At 45.4% G+C, this 23,877-nt stretch overlaps 1 protein-coding gene across 18 annotated transcripts in view; it reads right to left on the bottom strand.

Moving 5' to 3' along the window:
• Positions 1-23,877, bottom strand: part of LOC110509866 (guanine nucleotide exchange factor VAV2) — a 258,012-nt gene that overhangs the window by 21,959 nt on the left and 212,176 nt on the right. For 14 of the 18 annotated variants that reach the window (XR_002471495.2, XR_002471497.2, XR_002471499.2 and 11 more), the window contains exons 5-11: positions 15,321-15,426; positions 15,131-15,145; positions 13,470-13,568; positions 12,253-12,321; positions 12,057-12,157; positions 6,399-6,498; positions 3,285-3,380 (exon numbers count right to left, since the gene is read on the bottom strand). Coding sequence is in view for 9 of the 18 variants with exons in the window: in XM_021591037.2 (XP_021446712.1) it covers positions 3,285-3,380; positions 6,399-6,498; positions 12,057-12,157; positions 12,253-12,321; positions 13,470-13,568; positions 15,131-15,145; positions 15,321-15,426 (586 nt within the window). In the remaining 9 variants the exon portion in view is untranslated. The remainder of the gene's footprint in view (positions 1-3,284; positions 3,381-6,398; positions 6,499-12,056; positions 12,158-12,252; positions 12,322-13,469; positions 13,569-15,130; positions 15,146-15,320; positions 15,427-23,877) is intronic. The other 4 variants (XR_002471498.2, XR_002471503.2, XM_021591044.2 and 1 more) reach the window with 1 other exon arrangement.

Raw genomic sequence — 23,877 nt, 5'->3', positions numbered from 1 at the left:
CAATACCACACACATTCACAATACAATATCACACTCTACACACACTCACAATACACTACCACACACATTCACAATACAATATCACACTCTACACACACTCACAATACACTACCACACACACTACACACACTCACAATACACTTCCACACACACTACACACACTCACAATACACTACCACACACATTCACAATACAATATCACACTCTACACACACTCACAATACACTACCACACACACTACACACACTCACAATACACTACCACACACACTCACAATACACTACACATACACTACCACACATTCACAATACAATATCACACACACTACACACACTCACAATACACTACACACACACTCGCAATACACTACCACACACTCTACACACACACACACATTCACAATACACTACCACACACTCACAATACACTACCACACACACTCATAATACACTACCACACACTCTACACACACACACACACACACACACATTCACAATACACTACCACACACTCACAATACACTACCACACACACTGACAATACACTACCGCACACTCTACATACACACACTCACAATACACTACCACACCCTCTACACCATACACTACCACACACACTCATAATACACTACCACACACTCTACACACACACACACACACACACACATTCACAATACACTACCACACACTCACAATACACTACCACACACACTCACAATACACTACCACACACTACACACACTCACACTCTACGCACACACTGACAATACACTACCACACACACTCACAACACTACCACACACTCTACACACACACACTCAAAATACACTACCACACACTCCACACACACACTCACAATACACTACCACACACTCCACACACACACTCACAATACACTACCACACACTCACTCACAATACACTACCACACACTCTACACACACACACTCTACGCACACACTCACAATACACTATCACTCACTCACAATACACTACCACACACTCCACACACACACTCACAATACACTACTACACAGTCTACACAAACATTCACATATCTCAGTATGACTACACCACCACAGGGAGGGAAACAGAAAACCTCCCAGTTACACTCATATAACTCATATGAACCCTCACTAAACTTTATCACCACAAAATATGTTTTTCTGTGTAAAAACAGTGAATACTTTATGAGAAAATCTGTGTGTCTTCTAAAAATATGGACGCTACAGCAAACAATGAGGGTCATTTAGAGCCAGTCCACACATATTCTCCCTACCTCTCATAGGTACTGTACTAGTGGAACATCTGTGCATATAATGCAGGGGGTCCCAACTTCGGTCCTCCAGTACCCCCAACAGCACACAGTTTTGTTGTAGCCCCAGATGAACACACCTGATTCAAGTCATTGAGGGCTTGATGATTAGTTGACAAGTTGAATCAGGTGTGTTTGTCTGGGGCTACAACAAAACTGTGTGCTGTTGGGGGTACTGGAGGACCGGAGTTGGGAAATGCTAATATAGAGCATGTGATGTTAGAACTGACACTTTCAAGTGGACTTTATGCATGCTTCAGCAGTTTTCTAGAGAAAGGGTAAGTGTGGGAAGATAATATGGGAGTGAGTTATACAGTACGTGGTATGTATGTGTTGGCTAGTTTAGGCCTGCTGGCCATGTCATTGAAGACAGAATGATTTGCTACAGTATAAGCTGTGTACTGTGTAATTCTGACAAAGAACAGATATGGCTTAATCACAGTAAAGATGTGCCCTAAGGCTTACACGCACACGCACACACACACACACACACACACACACACACACACACACACACACACACACACACACACACACACACACACACACAGCCTGTCAGTTGAACGCCCCGGGACCACGGCATATTAATCCTTAACCACAAAGCTATGGGAACGAGTGAAATGGGCCTGCATGTAATGTGATTAGAGCATGGCTGATTTGAACACAGTTTCTCTTCTCTGAATCTCCTGCCAGTCAGTCAGCCAGTCAGCCAGCCAGCCAGCCAGCCAGCCAGCCAGTCAGTCAGTCAGTTAGACTGTCAGCCAGCCAGCCAGCCAGTCAGTCAGTCAGTTAGACTGTCAGCCAGTCAGTCAGACTGTCAGCCAGCCAGCCAGCCAGCCAGTCAGTCAGTCAGTCAGTCAGTTAGACTGTCAGCCAGCCAGCCAGTCAGTCAGTCAGTTAGACTGTCAGCCGGCCAGCCAGCCAGCGAGTCAGTCAGTTAGACAGTCAGCCAGTCAGTCAGACTGTCAGCCAGCCAGTCAGCCAGCCAGCCAGCCAGTCAGTCAGTTAGACTGTCAGCCAGCCAGCCAGCCAGCCAGCCAGCCAGCCAGCCAGCCAGCCAGCCAGCCAGCCAGTCAGTCAGTCAATTATATAGTCAGTCAGCCATTCAGCGATTCAGCCAGTCAGTCAGTTAGATAGTCAGTCGGCCATTCAGCCAGTCAGTCAGTCAGTCAGTTAGCCAGTCAGCCAGTCAGTCAGTCAGTCAGTTAGACTGTCAGCCCAGTCTGAGATGAAAAACAAACCACACACTGCAGTCCCCCCATCATCACCTGTCATGTGCTCCGCTCACATCTACTCTCTTCATACCCACGTCATCAGCTAGCCCCACCTCATTCATTATTGAGCTGGCCTGGTTAATTCATCATGTTTTGAATCAGGCAGCCTGGACAGCTTGTTTTATACATGCCTGCTGTACTAGCATGACTACTAAGGGAGAGTTCCCAGAAACAAGGCTCCATTGGTTGTCTGTGTGGACGGGAGTGGCCACACTGTGTGTATGTTTAAACCATGTCTGAGGACATCACTGGAGGTTGGTGGCACCTTAATTGGGGAGAAGTGGCTCATGGTCATGACTGGAGCAGAATTGTGGAATGGTATCAAATACATCAAACACTTGGTTTGCAGGTGTTTGATGATATTCCATTTTCTCTGTTCCAGACATTATTATGAGCCGTCCTCCCATCAGCAGCCTCCTGTGATGGGCTTGAAGAGGACCAGGGTCGATAGGAAACGGAGGGACACCAGGATGTACACTGAGTGGCCATGAGATTCAGCCTTAACAAACCTAGCACACTCAACCTCTATACCAAGAAATGCTCAGTATTTTCAAATTGTCTGAAAGAATGTCCTCTTTTGTGAAGAGTGATGGTGCTGAGGAATTACGTGAATGTGTCACATTATTTCCATCGACGTTAATGACTTAATGACTAAGGGTTACCACAAGTTGTATTGTGGGTTTGTTGTGCCACTTACCTTGAGTAGGAGGTGGTACTTTAGTACTCTCTGCATGGGCACGACCAACAGGTCCTGGAGCTTGAACTTCCCCTCCTGCACCTTCATAGTGCACTCCTACCAAGACAACAGAACCTTTCACAATACATGTACTACACTGAACAAAAACATAAACACAACATGCTACAATTTCAATGGTTTTGCTGAGTTATTGTGTTGTGTGACAAAACTGCACATTTTAGAGTGGCCTTTTATTGTCCCCAGCACGAAGTGCACCTGTTTAATGATCATGCTGTTTATTCAGCTTCTTGATTTTGCCACACCTGTCAGGCGGCTGGATTATCTTGGCAAAGGAGAAATGCTCACTAACATGGATGTCAACAAATTTGAGAGAAAAAAGCTTTTTGTGTGGAACATTTCTGGGATCTTTTATTTCAGCTCATGAAACATGGGACCAACACTTTACATGTTGTGATTATATTTGTGTTCAGTATTGAATGCATTCCTACAATGTATCAGAACATGGAACTGTGTATAGCAGGGATCATCAGCTAGATTCAGCCGCAGGCTGATTTTTTTATTGAATGGGTGGTCAGGGGGCCGGAACGCAACACAAACATTTCTATACCAATAATATTTTTGCTCAGAAAACTTGGGGGGTCCAATAAAATAGTGCATTCCAACAACAGTACCAACAGCTGTGTGTCCCAAGCCCCTACCACTTAGACAACAACTACACCAAGCCATTCAGACTGATACGGACATTCCTCCACTGTATACGAAAGAAAAAACACATTCCTCCCCCTCTCTGAATAATAGCCATAGTCCTTGCTACTGAAAAGATAAACAACGAGCCATACAGCTGCATTATAATGCATTGAGTCAGACCATGAGCCATCGTAACCCAGTAGATACTGAATGCTTTCCTCTGCGCTACAGAAAGAGACGTTCATTGTTCACTGGGATTATCAGGCCTGATGTCTCTCTCTCTCTCTCCTGAGGGGATAACTCTGATTCTAATCCACTTTAAAAGCCACATTGTTGTCAGTGCGTGCGTGTGTGAGTGCATGCATATGTGTGTGTGGGTGTGTGCGTGCGTGCGTGCCTGCATGTATTTGTATCTGTGTGTGTGCGCATGCATGTGTGTGTGTGTGTGTGTGTGAATGCTCCGAGAGTGAGGCTGAGGAGGGAGAATCAATTCCAAAGCCCTCCTTCTATATGTCAGATAACAGGGTGATAATCATCTCCATTATGTCAACAGCTCCCAGACCCAATATCAGGCTTTCCCCCTATCCTACACCCTAATCTAATGTACCCTAATCCACCACTTCACCACAGAGCTAGCCTTCTATCACTAGTAACTACCCTTCTCCTATCGTCACTGGGTTTCGTTTTCTACTGAGAAGTTACTAGTTGATGTTTTCTGTGTCCTCTCTCGGACACTCCCAAAGCCTTCCAGTGGCCTTTGGTTTTATTACCAGACAGTCAGCTGCAATCAGCCGTGGTAAGGATGTATTAGTATGGTCAGGGCTGACCGGGAGGTACTTGTCCCTCAGTGACAGAGGGGAGTTAGAGACTGTACAGTACTGTGCTGTAGAGTTTCGCTGTGTTAGGAGGACATCCCCAGGCCTCAGGGCCGGAACCTAGGGACCTGTCTTCTACTGACACTAGTTGGGAACTGGGTCAGAGATAAAAACTCGGAATTGTGCAACCCAGCAGCATGGCTGGGCCAGCAGTGGGCCATGATTTAATCCAGCAGGGGATTCCAGGTTTATCAAATCTTGCAGGACACTGCTGTTTGTCCTACTACAGTATAGTAGCTTTAGATGGAAGCCAAACTATCATTGTAAAATGTAATGATTCAAAACACCAAGGCTGGTTTTGAAGCAACTTTGCTAGGCAGATATCAGCTGGGTGGTAAGGGAGGGTGATGGTGTGTGTGTGGTATGTGTGTGGTGTGTGTGTGGTATGTGTGTGGTGTGTGTGTGGTATGTGTGTGGTGTGTGTGTGTGTGTGGTATGTGTGTGGTGTGTGTGTGGTATGTGTGTGGTGTGTGTGTGTGTGTGTGTGTGGTGTGTGTGTGGTATGTGTGTGGTATGTGTGTGGTGTGTGTGTGGTGTGTGTGTGGTATGTGTGTGGTATGTGTGTGGTGTGTGTGTGGTGTGTGTGTGGTGTGTGTGTGTGGTATGTGTGTGGTGTGTGTGTGGTATGTGTGTGGTGTGTGTGTGTGTGTGTGTGTGTGGTGTGTGTGTGGTATGTGTGTGGTATGTGTGTGGTGTGTGTGTGGTGTGTGTGTGGTATGTGTGTGGTATGTGTGTGGTGTGTGTGTGGTGTGTGTGTGGTGTGTGTGGTGTGTGTGTGGTATGTGTGTGTGTGGTATGTGTGTGGTGTGTGTGTGGTATGTGTGTGGTGTGTGTGTGTGTGTGTGGTATGTGTGTGGTGTGTGTGTGGTGTGTGTGTGGTATGTGTGTGGTGTGTGTGTGGTATGTGTGTGGTGTGTGTGTGGTATGTGTGTGGTGTGTGTGTGTGTGTGTGTGGTATGTGTGTGTGTGTGGTGTGTGTGTGGTGTGTGTGTGGTATGTGTGTGGTGTGTGTGTGGTATGTGTGTGGTGTGTGTGTGGTATGTGTGTGGTATGTGTGTGCTGTGTGTGTGTGTGTGTGGTGTGTGTGTGTGTGTGTGTGGTGTGTGTGTGGTGTGTGTGTGGTATGTGTGTGGTGTGTGTGTGGTATGTGTGTGGTGTGTGTGTGGTATGTGTGTGGTGTGTGTGTGGTGTGTGTGTGGTGTGTGTGTGGTATGTGTGTGGTGTGTGTGTGTGTGTGTGGTATGTGTGTGGTGTGTGTGTGTGTGTGGTATGTGTGTGGTGTGTGTGTGGTATGTGTGTGGTGTGTGTGTGTGGTGTGTGTGTGGTGTGTGTGTGTGTGTGTGTGTGTGTGTGTGTGTGTGTGTGTGTGTGTGTGTGTGTGTGTGTGTGTGGTATGTGTGTGGTGTGTGTGTGGTATGTGTGGTGTGTGTGTGGTATGTGTGTGGTGTGTGTGTGGTGTGTGTGTGGTGTGTGTGTGGTATGTGTGTGGTGTGTGTGTGGTGTGTGTGGTGTGTGTGTGGTATGTGTGTGTGTGTGTGTGTGGTTAGTGTACCTCTACTTTCATCTTGACTTCCTCCCGTGTGGTGATGAGCTCATCCAGTGTCTTCTGAGCGGTCTCCATGTGGCTGCAGTACTGTCCATAGATCAGCAACCTGCACACAACATTACATCACCACCATTATTCTCACTCTTATGGTTTTATTACAAGCACATATTGTATTCTGTTGTAAGGTTCCTGCAAAGGGTACACAATATCAACACAGTTCATCATAGACCAATATGCTTTTGACTCTAAGGACCAGTGTATTAGGTAATAACACATTGGGCCTTTGCCACTAAGGAGGAATAAGCCATGCTAACAGAGTTCGATATCAAATCATTACTACACTATTAAACAGTTCAGTGGGTGACCCATTCGCCACCATAGGGGGCAGATGAAGTGTAAAGCCAGGGAAATATTTTGAAGAATACACAAGTCTACCCAATAAGTCATAATTGTAGTTTAATTATCGTACACGAATTAAAGATAGTGATTCTAATATATTGCTTTGAAGAGTTCTCTTCAGAAAGTGTGTTCATTTGGGCCAGTGAGGATATGAAGGGCACGTTCATTTGAATGGCATAATGGGCACCTGACACAGATCGCTTCATCCAGGAACGAGTCCAAAGTAATCTTGCCTAGAGGATGGCACCGCGCGTGGCACAGATTTCTCTCTCTCCTTTTTCAAAGTAGGGCATTGGCACGACGGGCAGCGCCAAACCCCTCTGACACTTTTGACAGTCTCTCTCTTAATTTGGAGCAGAGCAGAGCTGCCATTTGGTCTAATCCCATTTTTAAGGTGTAATCATGTCTCTGACAGATCCTTGACGGTGACAAGAGGACTGCTAAAGAGAGCTGGGAGACGTCTCCCATATTTTAAAACAATGGTGGTTATCTTCTTCTTTCAATTCAACTACTACAGAACATCTCTAAACCTTTTAACGTAATCCTCAATTTACAGCATAAGCCACTAATAGAGTGCTTTGACAATAGGAACTACCCTACCCACTTCCTTTCCCAAGCCTCTTACAGAAACAAATAAGCACTAACTAAGCACCTGCAGATTGCACAAACCCCATTACAATGCCTACTAACTTATCCAACCTCTCCGTATCGCTTTCTACAAAGCAATAACTAGATCCCCATGAGTAGGGATGAGTCATCCAGTGTCTGACTATCTGGCCGGCTCTCTCCATCCCTAAACCCCAGTAATGACTGGATGGTTGGAACTCAGGCCAAGCAACGTAGCTATGGCCACCCACTGTGAGGCTCCCTGCCTGGGCCTGGGTCAGAGACAGCGAGGCCTGGGGCTAACAAGGGCATGATTAGGGCCTGATCCACATCCAGGGAAACAGCTCCTCTCCTCTGATGAAGATTAATGGGGGCCTTGGTCAATAATGAGACAGCAGCCAGGCAGAGGCAGTTAGATTCAGCATCCTGAGGGTCCGGGGACAGGTGTCAGCCACACCCACGTGTCAGAGACCTAATTGAACATGAAGGTCTTAATTTACAAGGCCATTTCTGGAGCGTGAAGGTAGAGGGACTGGTGGGGAAAGTGATATTGTGATGAGAGTGTGAAACAATGGATTACGGGTACATTAGACACAAGGTTTTGAATCCTTTTGAATATAAGAAGACAGACAGACAGACAGACAGACAGACAGACAGACAGACAGACAGACAGACAGACAGACAGACAGACAGACAGACAGACAGACAGACAGACAGACAGCTATAAAGAGAGACAAAAAGCAGGGGGGCGAGGGAGAAAGATACAGAGAGAAAACAGGAGACAGATGAAGAACCTGCACAAGAGAAGAAGAGCTCAGCTGGTCGGGGGTTAGGCAGCGTTCACAGTAGGGTTTCCTGTAGCCTGTGTAGTGTGTCTGGGACAGTTCCTCTGTGCCTGAGGGCCCACTTTCTGGAGCTCCTCCACCACCACTAAAAACACTCCAAAACCAGGCAGGAGAGGTGGCGAACATAGGCCATCCTAACAGAGATATTTGTCCCCTGCTCAGTGACAGACCTCAACATGGGACACAGGGCCTGCTCTGACAATGACACAGCAGAGAGGACATGTCACAGTGCTAATGCTAATACTCACAGACCCCTCTAATAACAGGCTTTCTTGTTGCTCCAGCTCTAAAGGAGAGTCACTGTCTTTGTTCTCCCAGAGACAGGCAGTGGAATAAAGGGGATGATTACACACACTCACACAAACATACTGTTTGCACACACACAGATGACTGCACACACACGCACAAAGCCATGTACACACAGAGACATAATTAGCCCCTGAGACACTGACAGGCACAGCCTCTTCTGATGTCTGGACACATCTCACTGGGAGACATGTGTAGTTAAGCTCCCTTAGAAACCAACAGGTACTACTTCTCTTTTCTCTTCCCCTTTACAGTTCTATGTTTCATTCCTTTGCTCTGTGAGTGAGTGAGTGACTCTCTCTCTCTCATAGGTGAATTGCACAAGCATATGAATCTGTGCAATTCTACTCTTAAGCTAACCCTAAAACGTCATGAGTAGAGAAACTGATCCAGGAGTGGTAAGGATAACTCACAGCTGTCGACTGTTAAAACAATATCAACCACCACTGTATGAAGTAAACCTCAACACCACAGAAACACCATGGACTGTACAGACGACTGCTCATGGACACATTCCCTTCATTTACATCTCTCTCATATAAACTAACGCATAATTGGACGGAAACGAATGTAATGAGGGTTCTGTTAACCAAACAATGTTCTAATGGCCATACAGACTGGATGATGCTGATTCTATTTTAGACCGTCGACAGCATGGACCAAGGCTCCAAAGGGAATGAGCTCCATATGGTGTTCAAGCAGCACTTTGTCTCCACGACGGCTTCTGCCAGGCCCTCAAAGAGCTTGACCTGTCATGGGGAAAAGGTGTTGAAGTGAAGCGGACAAAGTCCCGATTCACTTGGCCTCTGCCGCTTCTGTTGCCTGCCAGTCTCGGGGGTAGCAGCGCCTGTCAAGACGTGTCCTAGACTTAATGTCCTACTGCGATATGACAACGGCAAGAACCAAACAGTCTAGAGTTGTATTCATATGGCCATAGTTAGGTACAGTTCCAACTGCCTAAAGTACTAGAGAGGGACAAGAGAGAGGGAGTGAAGGCGGTAAAAACAGCTTGTTGTGGAAACAACCCCTCAACGCCACAGTCGCTTTAGACTGAGGTCTCCCGTGGGAGAGAGGGAGATGTTCCTCAGTCCGTGCAGTGTAAGTGCCCTCTTTAAATTCCTCCTCTCTCCCTTCCGGTCAGTAATATCGCCCCTGCTGCAGCTACACAGTCTCTCATTATGGGAACGTCGTCGTGCACTTTATTTCAGAGAAAATACAATTTGGAGTTACTGCTCTCCCCTGCCTCTGTAGGGAGTCTGCAGTGGCATTGGGATACAGTGTCAGGCTGGCGAGGAAATCTCACGGCAAATCAGAAGTGACAGGCTGCAGAGAGAGGTAATAATATTGTCTGACACAAAGCATTGGGACCTCCTCACCTCCGCTGAACAAATCCAGCACACAGCAAATGGAGGGGAAGGCTGGCGGCGCCCTCTGGTGAAACACTTCTCTGTTTGCCTCTAAGTACATATTACAGTGTTATCAGGGGTGCGGATTACTCCGGAAATGAGTTTGGGGTTTGGGAAAAGTGGCAAGCCACCAATGTAAGGTATGGGAAGCCAACATTGGGAGCCTTCCTCTAAACAGAACATTAAGCCTGTCACCAAGCCTTAGCACCTTTTAGAAAAGCTTATATTAGCTGCAGTGCTGTGGAGAACATTGACATTTTCATCATTCACTGGGCGCAGCAATGACAACTTGAAAAGCTTTTCATTCATTTCTCAAAGAGAAAGGACAAATCTGGCCTATTGTTGCAAAGGTCACTGGGACTTAGAAGCGGAGATAACAACATTAATTAAACGAAGCTGGGCCCTTAGAACCAATCGACAAGGGGCTTTTATGAGAATGGATCCATCTGAGTGGTGCAAAATCCCCGGTTCTCCAGGCTGTGTTACCGGGTAGAGAGCCAGCCACTCATAGTGAAACGACAGGAGTTTGTCTGTCAATCATCTCCTGAATACCAAAGGCAGCTGATGCACGGCTCAGCACAGCACAAATCAAATGAATAATTTACCCAAAATACCCTCCTGTTCCACATTCAATAGATTGTCACAGAAGGTAAATATTAACATTCCCTATCGTTGACATCTTTCAATGCTCTGGTGATGGGAGGGCCGGAGGAAAGAGCTGTTTAGCCTGTTGCTAAACAGCATCAGCTCCTAGTTATGGCCCACGGTCAAATTATGGGACACCGCTTGGTCTGCCAGCTGATGCTACTTAAGGCCAGGCTTCCACATTACTATGCTGTGTAGGAAGTTCAACCTTCTACAAGTCACAACTCTAATCCTACACAGCATAGTCATATGGAAGCCTGGCCTTAAGTAGCATCAGCTGGCAGACCAAGCGGTGGCCCATAATTTGACCGTGGGCCATAACTAGGAGCTGTGTAGTGAGCTAAAAGTGTAGTATTTCAGTATTGTACTAGTGAAGAGCCCACATCACAGGCCTGGTTTAGCATAGCGTGAGAGAGTTGAGCTCTACGGACAGCTCAATCAGATCAGCAGTGTCAGCAAGATGGGGAGGAGTTTGTGCTTGGGGAGGTAGTGAGGGAGCGAGGTGTGATTGGGATAGAGAGTGTCGTTGTCGTCACGCTAGCTCTGTTGTGATGCAGCTCTCCAAGCTCCCCGAACAGCCGTGCAATGAGATAATTACCTACACAATCTGACAAACTGAAACTATACAAATCCATTGCTCTCTGTTTGGGATGGGAGGACGGCGGCAAGCATACAGTACATCGCCCTTACCAGGTGTTTACTGCAATCAGATCACCATCCACAGTGTACACACAAACATGCTCATACACAGGCACACACGCACAGGCACACACAGACACACACACACACACACACACACACACACACACACACACACACACACACACACACACACACACACACACACACACACACACACACACACACACACAAACACAAACACACACACACACACATATATATATACTTTCCGCGGTTTGGCTCAGCTCCATGTGAATGTCCCAGAATAAGTCTGGATCAGGACTAACATTCCTGGAGGGCTGTCATGGCTACATCCCGTCATTACCAGAGCCATTATTACAATTACCTAGTGAGCAGCGCAGCGGGAATCACAACAGCACTCCACCATTTGCATGCAAATCATCATCCACAGTACTGTACTGCAGCTGGACTGTTCTAGAGCTCCGACTGCCACTGTGTTTCATGAACATAGTAGAAGACAGGAATCCATGTCAACAGTATATACACCCTACACAGAACGCAGTACATGTAGAGGCTCCTCTCCTCCTAACTAGGTTATTTTCTTTATATAGTGTTTTTATATAGTGTTACAGACCCAGTCAGCTATTTGTTACATGCATTTGAAATGAATTGACTTATTCCGTTGAAACTAACCCCATTTAGCCGGGCTTATCAGGAAATCGTGCATCTAAATCCAACTGCATGTAGGGCAGCACAGGGAATACTGATCACACACACACACACACACACACACAAACCTCCTTGAGGTTACTAACCTTTCCTTGAAGTCTATGAAGATCTTCCCCAGACCGTTGCCTCCGCTCACCATGTTGAGGTCGATGGCCCTCAGCAGAGCAAAGTGGACCTTAATCACATCCTGTATGGGGTACAGGACAACCACACTTGTTAACAAAACCTCTACCATCAACACTGACACAAGGATCACTCTCATCATCACCAGCGTGTACTCACCTCCAGATTTACAAAGATGGCCCCCATGTCTTGTGGACTTAGAACTTGCTTCAGGGGAATCATATAATTCTGTACAATACCAAAACAGCAGTAGTGAAATTAAAATACACAGGTAATTTGACCACGCAGTTATTGCTGAGAATTTTCCTGATTATCTTTATGATTTACATAAATAAACTGGAAAATGCACTCTAACACACGGTTACACGAACCGTATTGCACTTTTCATGTAGCCTACTTTCGGCAGGCTAATAGCCCAACCACCACAATCAACCACAATCAACATTATGGACTAAACGTTCAATTATTTTACGGTGATAATATCGGTCAAATTAAGATCCTACATCTGTACAGTAGAACTGTGCTTGACTCAAGCCGTTGGTATTGTCGATACATCGGTGGTAGTGTAAAGGTGTGACTAAAACACTGGTTCAATTCAATGGCATGCGCTAGGCACCAAGGAAAACAAGTCTCAAAACAGGCTTCGCCAGAACGTGGTACTTCTCGGTGTTGCCAGCCAAATCCCTCTCTTAGACACACATGCGAGCCGTCCGTTGAGAGTGCCCATGACATGCTGTGAAAGTCGAGCGCTGACGGTGTTTGCTAAACCGATGTCTACTGGGGCACACTTTCCCTGTTGTTTGACTAACGTCATTGTATGCTTGTCACATTACATCATCTTAATGATAACAAATAGATCTATTAAAATGCAATGAAGAGACGACAGCTTTATTAAGCCCAGCTCAATCAAGCCCAAACAAGTCCTCTGATTATAACAAGGTGATTCTGGTATAATTGGCTCAGCAAACACAAACACACCTTTAGTCTAATGGAACCAGTGGATATTATTGACAAGAATATATTTCTCATCATGGAGAAGCTTCTGTTTATCCGCTGATCTAAACATAATTTACAACCTTGGGAGAACTGTGTGTGTGTGTGTGTTTGTGTGTGGGCACGAGTGTATATCCATAGAGCCCTGGGGATCGGTCTCTTCCCATGGGACAGTGCCAATAATAAGCCCATCGACCTGCTCCACTGACATTTGTTCTCTCCAATGAACCTGCCAATAGCTGACATTTCCACACCGTCTGTGTGTTTGACACAGGAGACGTGACAAAACATACCTACTCTAGCAGAAAGCTACAACCAACACTGATAGCCACCCACCCACCGCACACACACACAACTTCTCCCCACCTTCGTCCCTCACCCACCTTCTCAATGTCCTCCAGCGTCTTGTAGTACTTGGCCTCAGTCTCCTGGATCTCCACTAAGCAGCAGTTTCTCTTGTCGTCTTCTGTCATGCCCATTTTCTGTGGAGGTAATTAACGGCAGGAGAACTGATGCTGGGCTGTCATTTTGTCATTGTATGACACGTCACTGACAATGTAGTTCATGTGGCTAATTGTCTAATGATGGGTCTCAAATGCATGGGGCTGCTATTTAGTCATGCTCTGACAAGGTCTTTATTACAAATCATATTGTACTGTACACATCCTGTATACACTGTTTACCATTATATACAATGTACAATACTCATCATCCAAATGGACTTCAACATCTGCCGAATTAATGAGGTAACACGGACACACGAAGGACGCAATGTATTTCCCCTTTGAGTTTCAGCTGCCAATAGGGAGTTGTGACTGTAAACAGAACAGAGCCCGCCACCCCCAGAGGCCCCGCAGGACTGCATCCAAACCCCTCAATGGGAATTTGATGGGCATTTTTAATGAAATGATCCCAATTCTCCCTCCTCACTGCACTCCTACATGATCCAATAGAATATGATACTTCTGATGAACTGTAATTGCTGGGACCAGGTTGTGAAACGCGAGCCGATTGTCCGTGTTGTGGGAAAGCGGTGACATAAACACTGGACCCGGGGCTTTGTATGAGTTGACTGCTGGCTGGCTGGCTTGCTCATGGCCAAGTGCTAATGAACATCTGTGTATGTAGCTCTGTATCAGGGGAACATCTGGGGCCAGCCACAGAGCAGAGGAGAGCAGAGACAAGCCGGGGAGCGTGGAACGGCCAAGGCAAATGCAGCCGCCCGCCACATCCAGACTTATTTAGCCACGCAAACAGGCCCGCCATTAAGGAAAGGAGGAGAATGAGGACAGGGAAAACAAACAGAGGAACACAGAGCATTACTCATAGGGCCTATGGTTGGGGGGGGGGGGGGGGGGGGGGCATCTCATGAGGCCTACGGCTGTGGGGTGGCGGGGAGAGGAGTGGGAGGCTGGCTAGCCTAACAGTATCAGATCAGTGAATCAGTGAAACGCAATGAAAAACTGAGAGACAGTTGAAAAATATATATAAATAAAAAATATCTGTGAATAACAATACGTGCAAAAATCTGTGACATCATCTCCGTCTCAATTGTCTGTCAACAGTCTTGGTTGTTGTGTTGAGAGGAGTATTCATTCTATTGTGTCATCTGGAACCGGGCTGAATGTTAATGAGCAGTTCTGATAATACAATAGGGGGATAATCAAGTCAAACCACAGCCAATTAGAGACTCCCAGGCCCAGATCCAGCTGGGTAATAGAAAACAAACACCCAACCAGGGATCATCGCTACAACGCTGCCATAGGAACTGATGACAGCAGCGTTTTATTGAGAGTCTGTATCGGGGTTTTGATCTGGCATGTGGCGGCTTTTGATGATGTCATACAGAGAGACTGTCATGTTGTTGACGGTGATATGTTGACGTCACACTGAGTCACACACACATAGGGGCAGATAGGGTTTCCCTTGACATGTGCTGTGCTGTAGGTCATTGATCTGAGGGGAAGGGGGTTGTGGGACACGTCCGTCTCAGACAGACTGTTGAATAGAGCCGGATGACAGATCGGTGAGTCAGGGCACTTACCTGCATGTATCTGATCTGCAGCGTCAGGAAGGGAAAACACAGCAGATGAGCAGGGCAGAACACACACCGACAGATAGATAGCATCATAGGTCAGAGAGGTCACACACACACAGAGACAGACACACCCATGCACACGGATAAAGAGACACGCAGAGAATGACATAAACACAAGCCAACACAAAGCTCTCACCATGGGTTGTCGTACTTCCACCTTGATGATGTCCTCGTAGATGTCATCTCCATCATCCTCACAGGGAACACAGTCGTAGATGTCATCCTCCCCCACGTCATGCTCACTGGGGAACACACACACACACACACAGTCAGTTATCCAATTGCAATTTCCTTTGAAAGGGTAGGCACTTAACACTGAAGGTTAACCACAACATTGAAATCAGATTTGGCACTTGACACTTAGTTGAGTGCTAAAGTAACTGTTGGTTCCCATTAGCCATCATCAGCAGTGTTGAGGAGTCAGGCAGTCAGGCCACAGTGGTGGTCTATGTCTGTTTCAACCACACTTCACACTGAGGACTCTCACAACTACTCCACAAACATGCCTCTCTACCGTACCAAGCCTCTTACTATCAGAGGTTGAGGGTTGGCCCAGTAGATAACAATGAGCTGAGATCCCATTAAGGGCTGAAACAGTACAGATCATGGCCAACAACAGAAAAGCATGAGTTGAAAAGCATTTCTGTGCATTAACTATGGGGGGAGTTGTGTTCATTAACTATGGGGGAGATGTGTTCATTAACTATGGGGGGAGATGTGTTCATTAACTATGGGGGGGAGATGTGTTCATTAACCATGGGGGGGTGAGATGTGTGCATTAACTATGGGGGGGTGAGATGTGTTCACTAACTATGGGGGGGGTGAGATGTGTTCACTAACTATGGGGGGGAGTTGTGTTCACTAACTATGGGGGAGATGTGTTTTTTAACTATGGGGGGGAGATGTGTTCATTAACTATGGGGGGGAGATGTGTTCATTAACCATGGGGGGGTGAGATGTGTTCATTAACTATGGGGGGGTGAGATGTGTTCACTAACTATGGGGGGGAGTTATGTTCACTAAATATGGGGGGAGTTGTGTTCATTAACTATGGGGGGTGCGATGTGTGCATTATCTATGGGGGGAGTTGTGTTTATTAACTATGGGGGGTGAGATGTGTGCATTATCTATGGGGGGAGTTGTGTTCATTAACTATGGGGGGTGAGATGTGTGCATTAACTATGGGGGGGAGTTGTGTTCACTAACTATGGGGGGGAGTTGTGTTCACTAACTATGGGGGGAGTTGACTTCACTAACTATGGGGGGTGAGATGTGTGCATTAACTATGGGGGGAGTTGTGTTCATTAACTATGGGGGGTGAGATGTGTGCATTAACTATGGTGGGGAGTTGTGTTCATTAACTATGGGGGGTGAGATGTGTGCATTAACTATGGTGGGGAGTTGTGTTCATTAACTATGCGGGGGTGAGATGTGTGCATTAACTATGGGGGGGGTTGTGTTCACTAACTAAGGGGGGAGTTGTGTTCACTAACTATGGGGGGGTGAGATGTGTGCATTAACTATGGGGGGAGTTGTGTTCATTAACTATGGGGGGGTGAGATGTGTGCATTATCTATGGGGGGAGTTGTGTTCATTAACTATGGGGGGAGTTGTGTTCATTAACTATGGGGGGGTGAGATGTGTGCATTATCTATGGGGGAGTTGTGTTCATTAACTATAAGGGGAGTTGTGTTCATTAACTATGGGGGGTGAGATGTGTGCATTAACTATGGGGGGGAGTTGTGTTCACTAACTGTGGGGGGGAGTTGTGTTCACTAACTATGGGGGGAGTTGTGTTCACTATCTATGGGGGGACTTGACTTCACTAACTATGGGGGGAGTTGTGTTCACTAACTATGGGGGGTGAGATGTGTGCATTAACTATGGGGGGGAGTTGTGTTCACTAACTATGGGGGGAGTTGTGTTCACTAACTATGGGGGGAGTTGTGTTCATTAACTATGGGGGGAGTTGTGTTCACTAACTATGGGGGGGTTGTGTTCATTAACTATGCGGGGCGGGGGTTGTGTGCATTAACTATGGGGGGGTTGTGTTCATTAACTATGCGGGGCGGGGGGTAGTGTTCATTAACTATGGGGGGGGTTGTGTTCATTAACTATAGGGGGGAGTTGTGTTTATTAACTATGGGGGGTGAGTTGTGTGCATTAACTATGGGGGGGAGTTGTGTGCATTAACTATGGGGGGAGTTGTGTTTATTAACTATGGGGGGTGAGATGTGTGCATTAACTATGGGGGGGGGAGTTGTGTTCACTAACTATGGGGGGGGTTGTGTTCACTAACTATGGGGGGAGTTGTGTTCACTATCTATGGGGGGACTTGACTTCACTAACTATGGGGGGAGTTGTGTTCACTAACTATGGGGGGTGAGATGTGTGCATTAACTATGGGGGGGAGTTGTGTTCACTAACTATGGGGGGAGTTGTGTTCACTAACTATGGGGGGAGTTGTGTTCATTAACTATGGGGGGAGTTGTGTTCACTAACTATGGGGGGGTTGTGTTCATTAACTATGCGGGGCGGGGGGTTGTGTGCATTAACTATGGGGGGGTTGTGTTCATTAACTATGCGGGGCGGGGGGTTGTGTGCATGAACTATGGGGGGGTTGTGTTCATTAACTATGGGGGGGGTGTGCTTTAACTATGGGGGGGTTGTGTTCATTAACTATAGGGGGGAGTTGTGTGCATTAACTATGGGGGGGAGTTGTGTGCATTAACTATAGGGGGGAGTTGTGTGCATTAACTATGGGGGGAGTTGTGTTTATTAACTATGGGGGGTGAGATGTGTGCATTATCTATGGGGGAGTTGTGTTCATTAACTATGGGGGGTGAGATGTGTGCATTAACTATGGGGGGAGTTGTGTTCACTAACTATGGGGGGGAGTTGTGTTCACTAACTATGGGGGGAGTTGTGTTCACTAACTATGGGGGGGAGTTGTGTTCACTAACTATGGGGGGAGTTGTGTTCATTAACTATGGGGGGTGAGATGTGTGCATTTACTATGGTGGGGAGTTGTGTTCATTAACTATGGGGGGGGGGGGGGAGATGTGTGCATTAACTATGGGGGTGTTGTGTTCATTAACTATGGGGGGGAGTTGTGTTCACTAACTATGGGGGGGGTGAGATGTGTGCATTAACTATGGGGGGAGAGATGTGTTCATTAACTATGGGGGGGTGAGATGTGTGCATTATCTATGGGGGGAGTTGTGTTCATTAACTATGGGGGGTGAGATGTGTGCATTAACTATGGGGGGGAGTTGTGTTCACTAACTATGGGGGGAGTTGTGTTCACTAACTATGGGGGGAGTTGTGTTCACTAACTATGGGGGGACTTGACTTCACTAACTATGGGGGGAGTTGTGTTCACTAACTATGGGGGGTGAGATGTGTGCATTAACTATGGGGGTGAGTTGTGTTCACTAACTATGGGGGGAGTTGTGTTCACTAACTATGGGGGGAGATGTGTTCATTAACTATGGGGGGAGTTGTGTTCACTAACTATGGGGGGGTTGTGTTCATTAACTATTTCGGGGCGGGGGGTTGTGTGCATTAACTATGGGGGGGTTGTGTTCATTAACTATGGGGGGGGTTGTGTTCATTAACTATGCGGGGCGGGGGGTTGTGTGCATTAACTATGGGGGGGTTGTGTTCATTAACTATGGGGGGGTGTGCTTTAACTATGGGGGGGTTGTGTTCATTAACTATAGGGGGAAGTTGTGTGCATTAACTATGGGGGGGGAGTTGTGTGCATTAACTATAGGGGGGAGTTGTGTGCATTAACTATGGGGGGAGTTGTGTGCATTACCAAGGGGGGGGAGTTGTGTGCATTAACTATGGGGGGGAGTTGTGTGCATTAACTATGGGGGGGGGGGGGGGAGTTGTGTGCATTAACTATGGGGGGAGTTGTGTTCATTAACTATGGGGGGGGAGGTTGCGTTCATTAACTATGGGGGGGGGGTGTTCATTAACTATGGGGGAGGGGGAGTTGTGGGCATTAACTACGGGGGGAGTTGTGGGCATTAACTATGGGGGGGGGGGGGGGGGGGGTTGTGGGCATTACCTACGAGGGGAGAGTTGTGGGCATTCATGCATTTTACATATGTGTGGTTCCAGGAATCAAACTCATTACACTGGCGTTACAAGCGACATGCTCTACCAACTGAGCTACAAAGGACCCGTGTGTGTGTGTGTGTGTGTGTGTGTTTATGTAAGTGTGAAACAGAAGGGACCCAGTGACCTCCCTAGAAGCTTCAGCGAACATTCAAGAATGGAGACGAGATCAAATCAGCACCCGGCGAGGAGGCACCCGGTTCCACGTGTGCCTCCTCACCCCAGTGACAGCATCAGTGGCATCCATCAGCCCACACTCAGCCATCGTCCTCTGGGGCACACACAGTCTCGTCTCAGCCTCGACCATCTTAAACCAGCCTGACAACCACACAAGGTGTCCTTCCCTTCCCATGACTAAACCACTTCTCCCTCAGACGGGAACAATCAGGAACACACAGCTAGCTATATGCTGTGCTGGTTCTATGGTTTCATGGCCATGACGGGTTCCACCAGCACAGGCAGACGGCTCACCTTAGACCACCACAGAGAGCTCCCTCAAACCACCCTCCCCCTCACTTTCGCTCCCTCTCTCTCTCTGTTTTAGCCACATCTCTGAAGCCTCTGTCGAACATCAAAACACCATTCTATGCCAATTCTCGCCTCCAGGAAACACGGAAATCCTGAAAGGCTCAAAGCTGTTTATTCCCTTCAGCCATTTTCTGAGGACAAAAGATAACACAAAGCAAAGTGAATTGCACGCCTGCTCCAGGCATTGTAGGAATGTGGTTAGTTTGACTGTTAAATACAGCATAACAGAGGGAATAAAAGGCAGTGGTCTCATGAATATATGTTTTTCCATTGAAACTCATTAGTTCCACAAACATTTCTGGAGTTGTCTACCTACTATACTGTATATATAATAACACCCAGACATGTTACTCTGTGACCTGGAGGATAATGGAAAGTGGGGAGACAGTTTCTATTGGTTTTGGACCATACTGACTGAATTACCATTAATTGGTAGAGATGCCAGCATTGCACATGCTCTGACTGTGTGTGTGTGTGTGTGTGTGTGTGTGTGTGTGTGTGTGTGTGTGTGTGTGTGTGTGTGTGTGTGTGTGTGTATACAGGCTGGCTGAGACTGTGGTGCAGTGTGACCTCCAGGCTCTCTCTTCTAGAACTCCTCCCCCTCTTATTGAACATCCCTATAACTCCTCCCCCTCTTACTGTACATCCCTAGAACTCCTCCCCCTCTTACTGTACATCTCTAGAACTCCTGCCCCTCTTACTGTACATCCCTAGAACTCCTCCCCCTCTTACTGTACATCACTAAATGTGCACTGCCGCTTACAACTCAATGACATCCTTTGCCCCTAGAAAAGTTGTAATCAATGTTTCAATCTTCTCATGTTCATTCTTGTGACATGTATAGGTCACTCAGTTTGGAGCGTTTCCATATCACCATATTACCACAGTAGAACAGTCTTTTTCATATGACCATACCACCACAGTATAAATATATTTTCCATATGACCATACCACCACAGTATAAATATATTTTCCACATGACCATACCACCACAGTATAAATATATTTTCCATATGACCATACCACCACAGTATAAATATATTTTTCACATGACCATACCACCACAGTATAAATATATTTTCCATATGACCATACCACCACAGTATAAATATATTTTCCATATTACCATACCACCACAGTATAAATATATTTTCCATATGACCATACCACCACAGTATAAATATATTTTCCACATGACCATACCACCACAGTATAAATATATTTTCCACATGACCATACCACCACAGTATAAATATATTTTCCATATGACCATACCACCACAGTATAAATATATTTTCCATATGACCATACCACCACAGTATAAATATATTTTCCATATGACCATACCACCACAGTAGAAATGTATTTTCCATATGACCATACCACCACAGTATAAATATATTTTCCATATTACCATACCACCACAGTATAAATATATTTTCCACATGACCATACCACCACAGTATAAATATATTTTCCATATGACCATACCACCACAGTATAAATATATTTTCCATATGACCATACCACCACAGTATAAATATATTTACAGTAGAAATGTATTTTCCATATCACCATACCACAGTAGAACATTCTTTTTCATATTACCACAGTAGAACAGCCTTTTTCATATTACCACAGTAGAACAGTATTTTTCATATTACCATACTATCACAGTAGAACAGTATTTTCCATATTACCATATTACCACAGTAGAACTAACTCTTTTTCATATTACCATACTACCACAATAGAACAGTCTTTTTCATATTACCATACCACCACAGTAGAAAAGTGTTTTTCATATTACCATACTACGACAGTAGAAAAGTGTTTTTCATATTACCATACTACCACAGTAGAACAGTCTTTTCCATATTACCATACTACCACAGTAGAACAGTCTTTTTCATATTACCATACCACCACAGTAGAAAAGTGTTTTTCATATTACCATACTACCACAGTAGAACAGTCTTTTCCATATTACCATACTACCACAATAGAACAGTCTTTTCCATATTACCATACTACCACAGTAGAACAGTGTTTTTCATATTACCATACCACCACAGTAGAACAGTCTTTTCCATATTACCATACTACCACAATAGAACAGTCTTTTCCATATTACCATACTACCACAGTAGAACAGTGTTTTTCATATTACCATACCACCACAGTAGAACAGTCTTTTCCATATTACCATACTACCACAATAGAACAGTCTTTTCCATATTACCATACTACCACAGTAGAACAGTCTTTTTCATATTACCATACTACCACAGTAGAACAGTCTTTTCCATATTACCATACTACCACAATAGAACAGTCTTTTCCATATTACCATACTACCACAGTAGAACAGTCTTTTCCATATTACCATACTACCACAGTAGAACAGTCTTTTCCATATTACCATACTACCACAATAGAACAGTCTTTTCCATATTACCATACTACCACAGTAGAACAGTCTTTTCCATATTACCATACTACCACAGTAGAACAGTCTTTTTCATATTACCATACTACCACAATAGAACAGTCTTTTCCATATTACCATACCACCACAGTAGAACAATCTTTTCCATATTACCATACTACCACAGTAGAACAGTCTTTTCCATATTACCATACTACCACAATAGAACAGTCTTTTCCATATTACCATACTACCACAGTAGAACAGTCTTTTTCATATTACCATACTACCACAATAGAACAGTCTTTTCCATATTACCATACTACCACAGTAGAACAGTCTTTTCCATATTACCATACTACCACAATAGAACAGTCTTTTCCATATTACCATACTACCACAGTAGAACAGTCTTTTTCATATTACCATACTACCACAATAGAACAGTCTTTTCCATATTACCATACTACCACAATAGAACAGTCTTTTTCATATTACCATACCACCACAGTAGAACAGTCTTTTCCATATTACCATACTACCACAATAGAACAGTCTTTTCCATATTACCATACTACCACAGTAGAACAGTCTTTTTCATATTACCATACTACCACAATAGAACAGTCTTTTTCATATTACCATACCACCACAGTAGAACTCTTTTTCACACTCCCAACATCTAGTTATATTGTCAGGATTGTGACAATATATTGCTATCAAACAGTTCTATTTTGTATTCCAAGGTGAGAGTGAATTGTTACCTTGTTGCTCTGAAAAGGTTAATAGCAAACAAAGACGTCTTTCCTATACTCTGGAATTAATAGCATATGACAAAAATGTAATCTCATGTGATGTATTGTGGGCTTGGTTACCTCTGACTTCCCTCATTTCCCACCTAACGGTAACGTGTTACCTTTGTGGCTGGCTGAAGAGAAAACAGAGTATAAAGAGAGAAGAAAAAGAAAGAACGTGACTACCTCAATCTAATATTCACGATGGTCCTTCTCCTTGTGTGGGACTGGTTTGAACTTTTAATTGAGGTGATGTGGTGTCACTCTCAGTGATGTTTCCTGTTCCATCATTAGGAGGATGTGACAGCATACAGAGAGGAATTCTGGGACAGCACACTACTGCCATGTCTGAGCTACCCATCCCAGAGTGCATTCTGTTCTGAAGGCACTCATGACCCCACAGAGACACTATACGTGTCGAGGGAATGTCGAGGGAATGGGAGATATTTCAGAAGAAATCCCATTCTTGCCCAGAACCCTAAAGACAGGCATTAGCTGAATGATGGTTAGTGCAGTGATCTGTCTATGAACTGTACGGGATGTTGTAAGGAGGAACAAGAGGAACTAGCTCCTGGGGGGGGGTGATAGATGTGATAGTGTCTGTACAAGAGCTGTGATAGTGTCTGTACAAGAGATATGATAGTGTCTGTACAAGAGATGTGATAGTGTCTGTACAAGAGATGTGAGAGTGTCTGTACAAGAGATGTGATAGTGTCTGTACAAGAGATGTGATAGTGTCTGTACAAGAGATATGAGAGTGTCTGTACAAGAGATGTGATATGGTCTGTACAAGAGATGTGATAGTGTCTGTACAAGAG

Source organism: Oncorhynchus mykiss, chromosome Y, assembly GCF_013265735.2.
Source record: "Oncorhynchus mykiss isolate Arlee chromosome Y, USDA_OmykA_1.1, whole genome shotgun sequence".
Taxonomy (NCBI): domain Eukaryota; kingdom Metazoa; phylum Chordata; class Actinopteri; order Salmoniformes; family Salmonidae; genus Oncorhynchus; species Oncorhynchus mykiss.
Note: the sequence above shows the minus strand (reverse complement) of the source record. Positions and strands in the feature narration are given on the sequence as shown.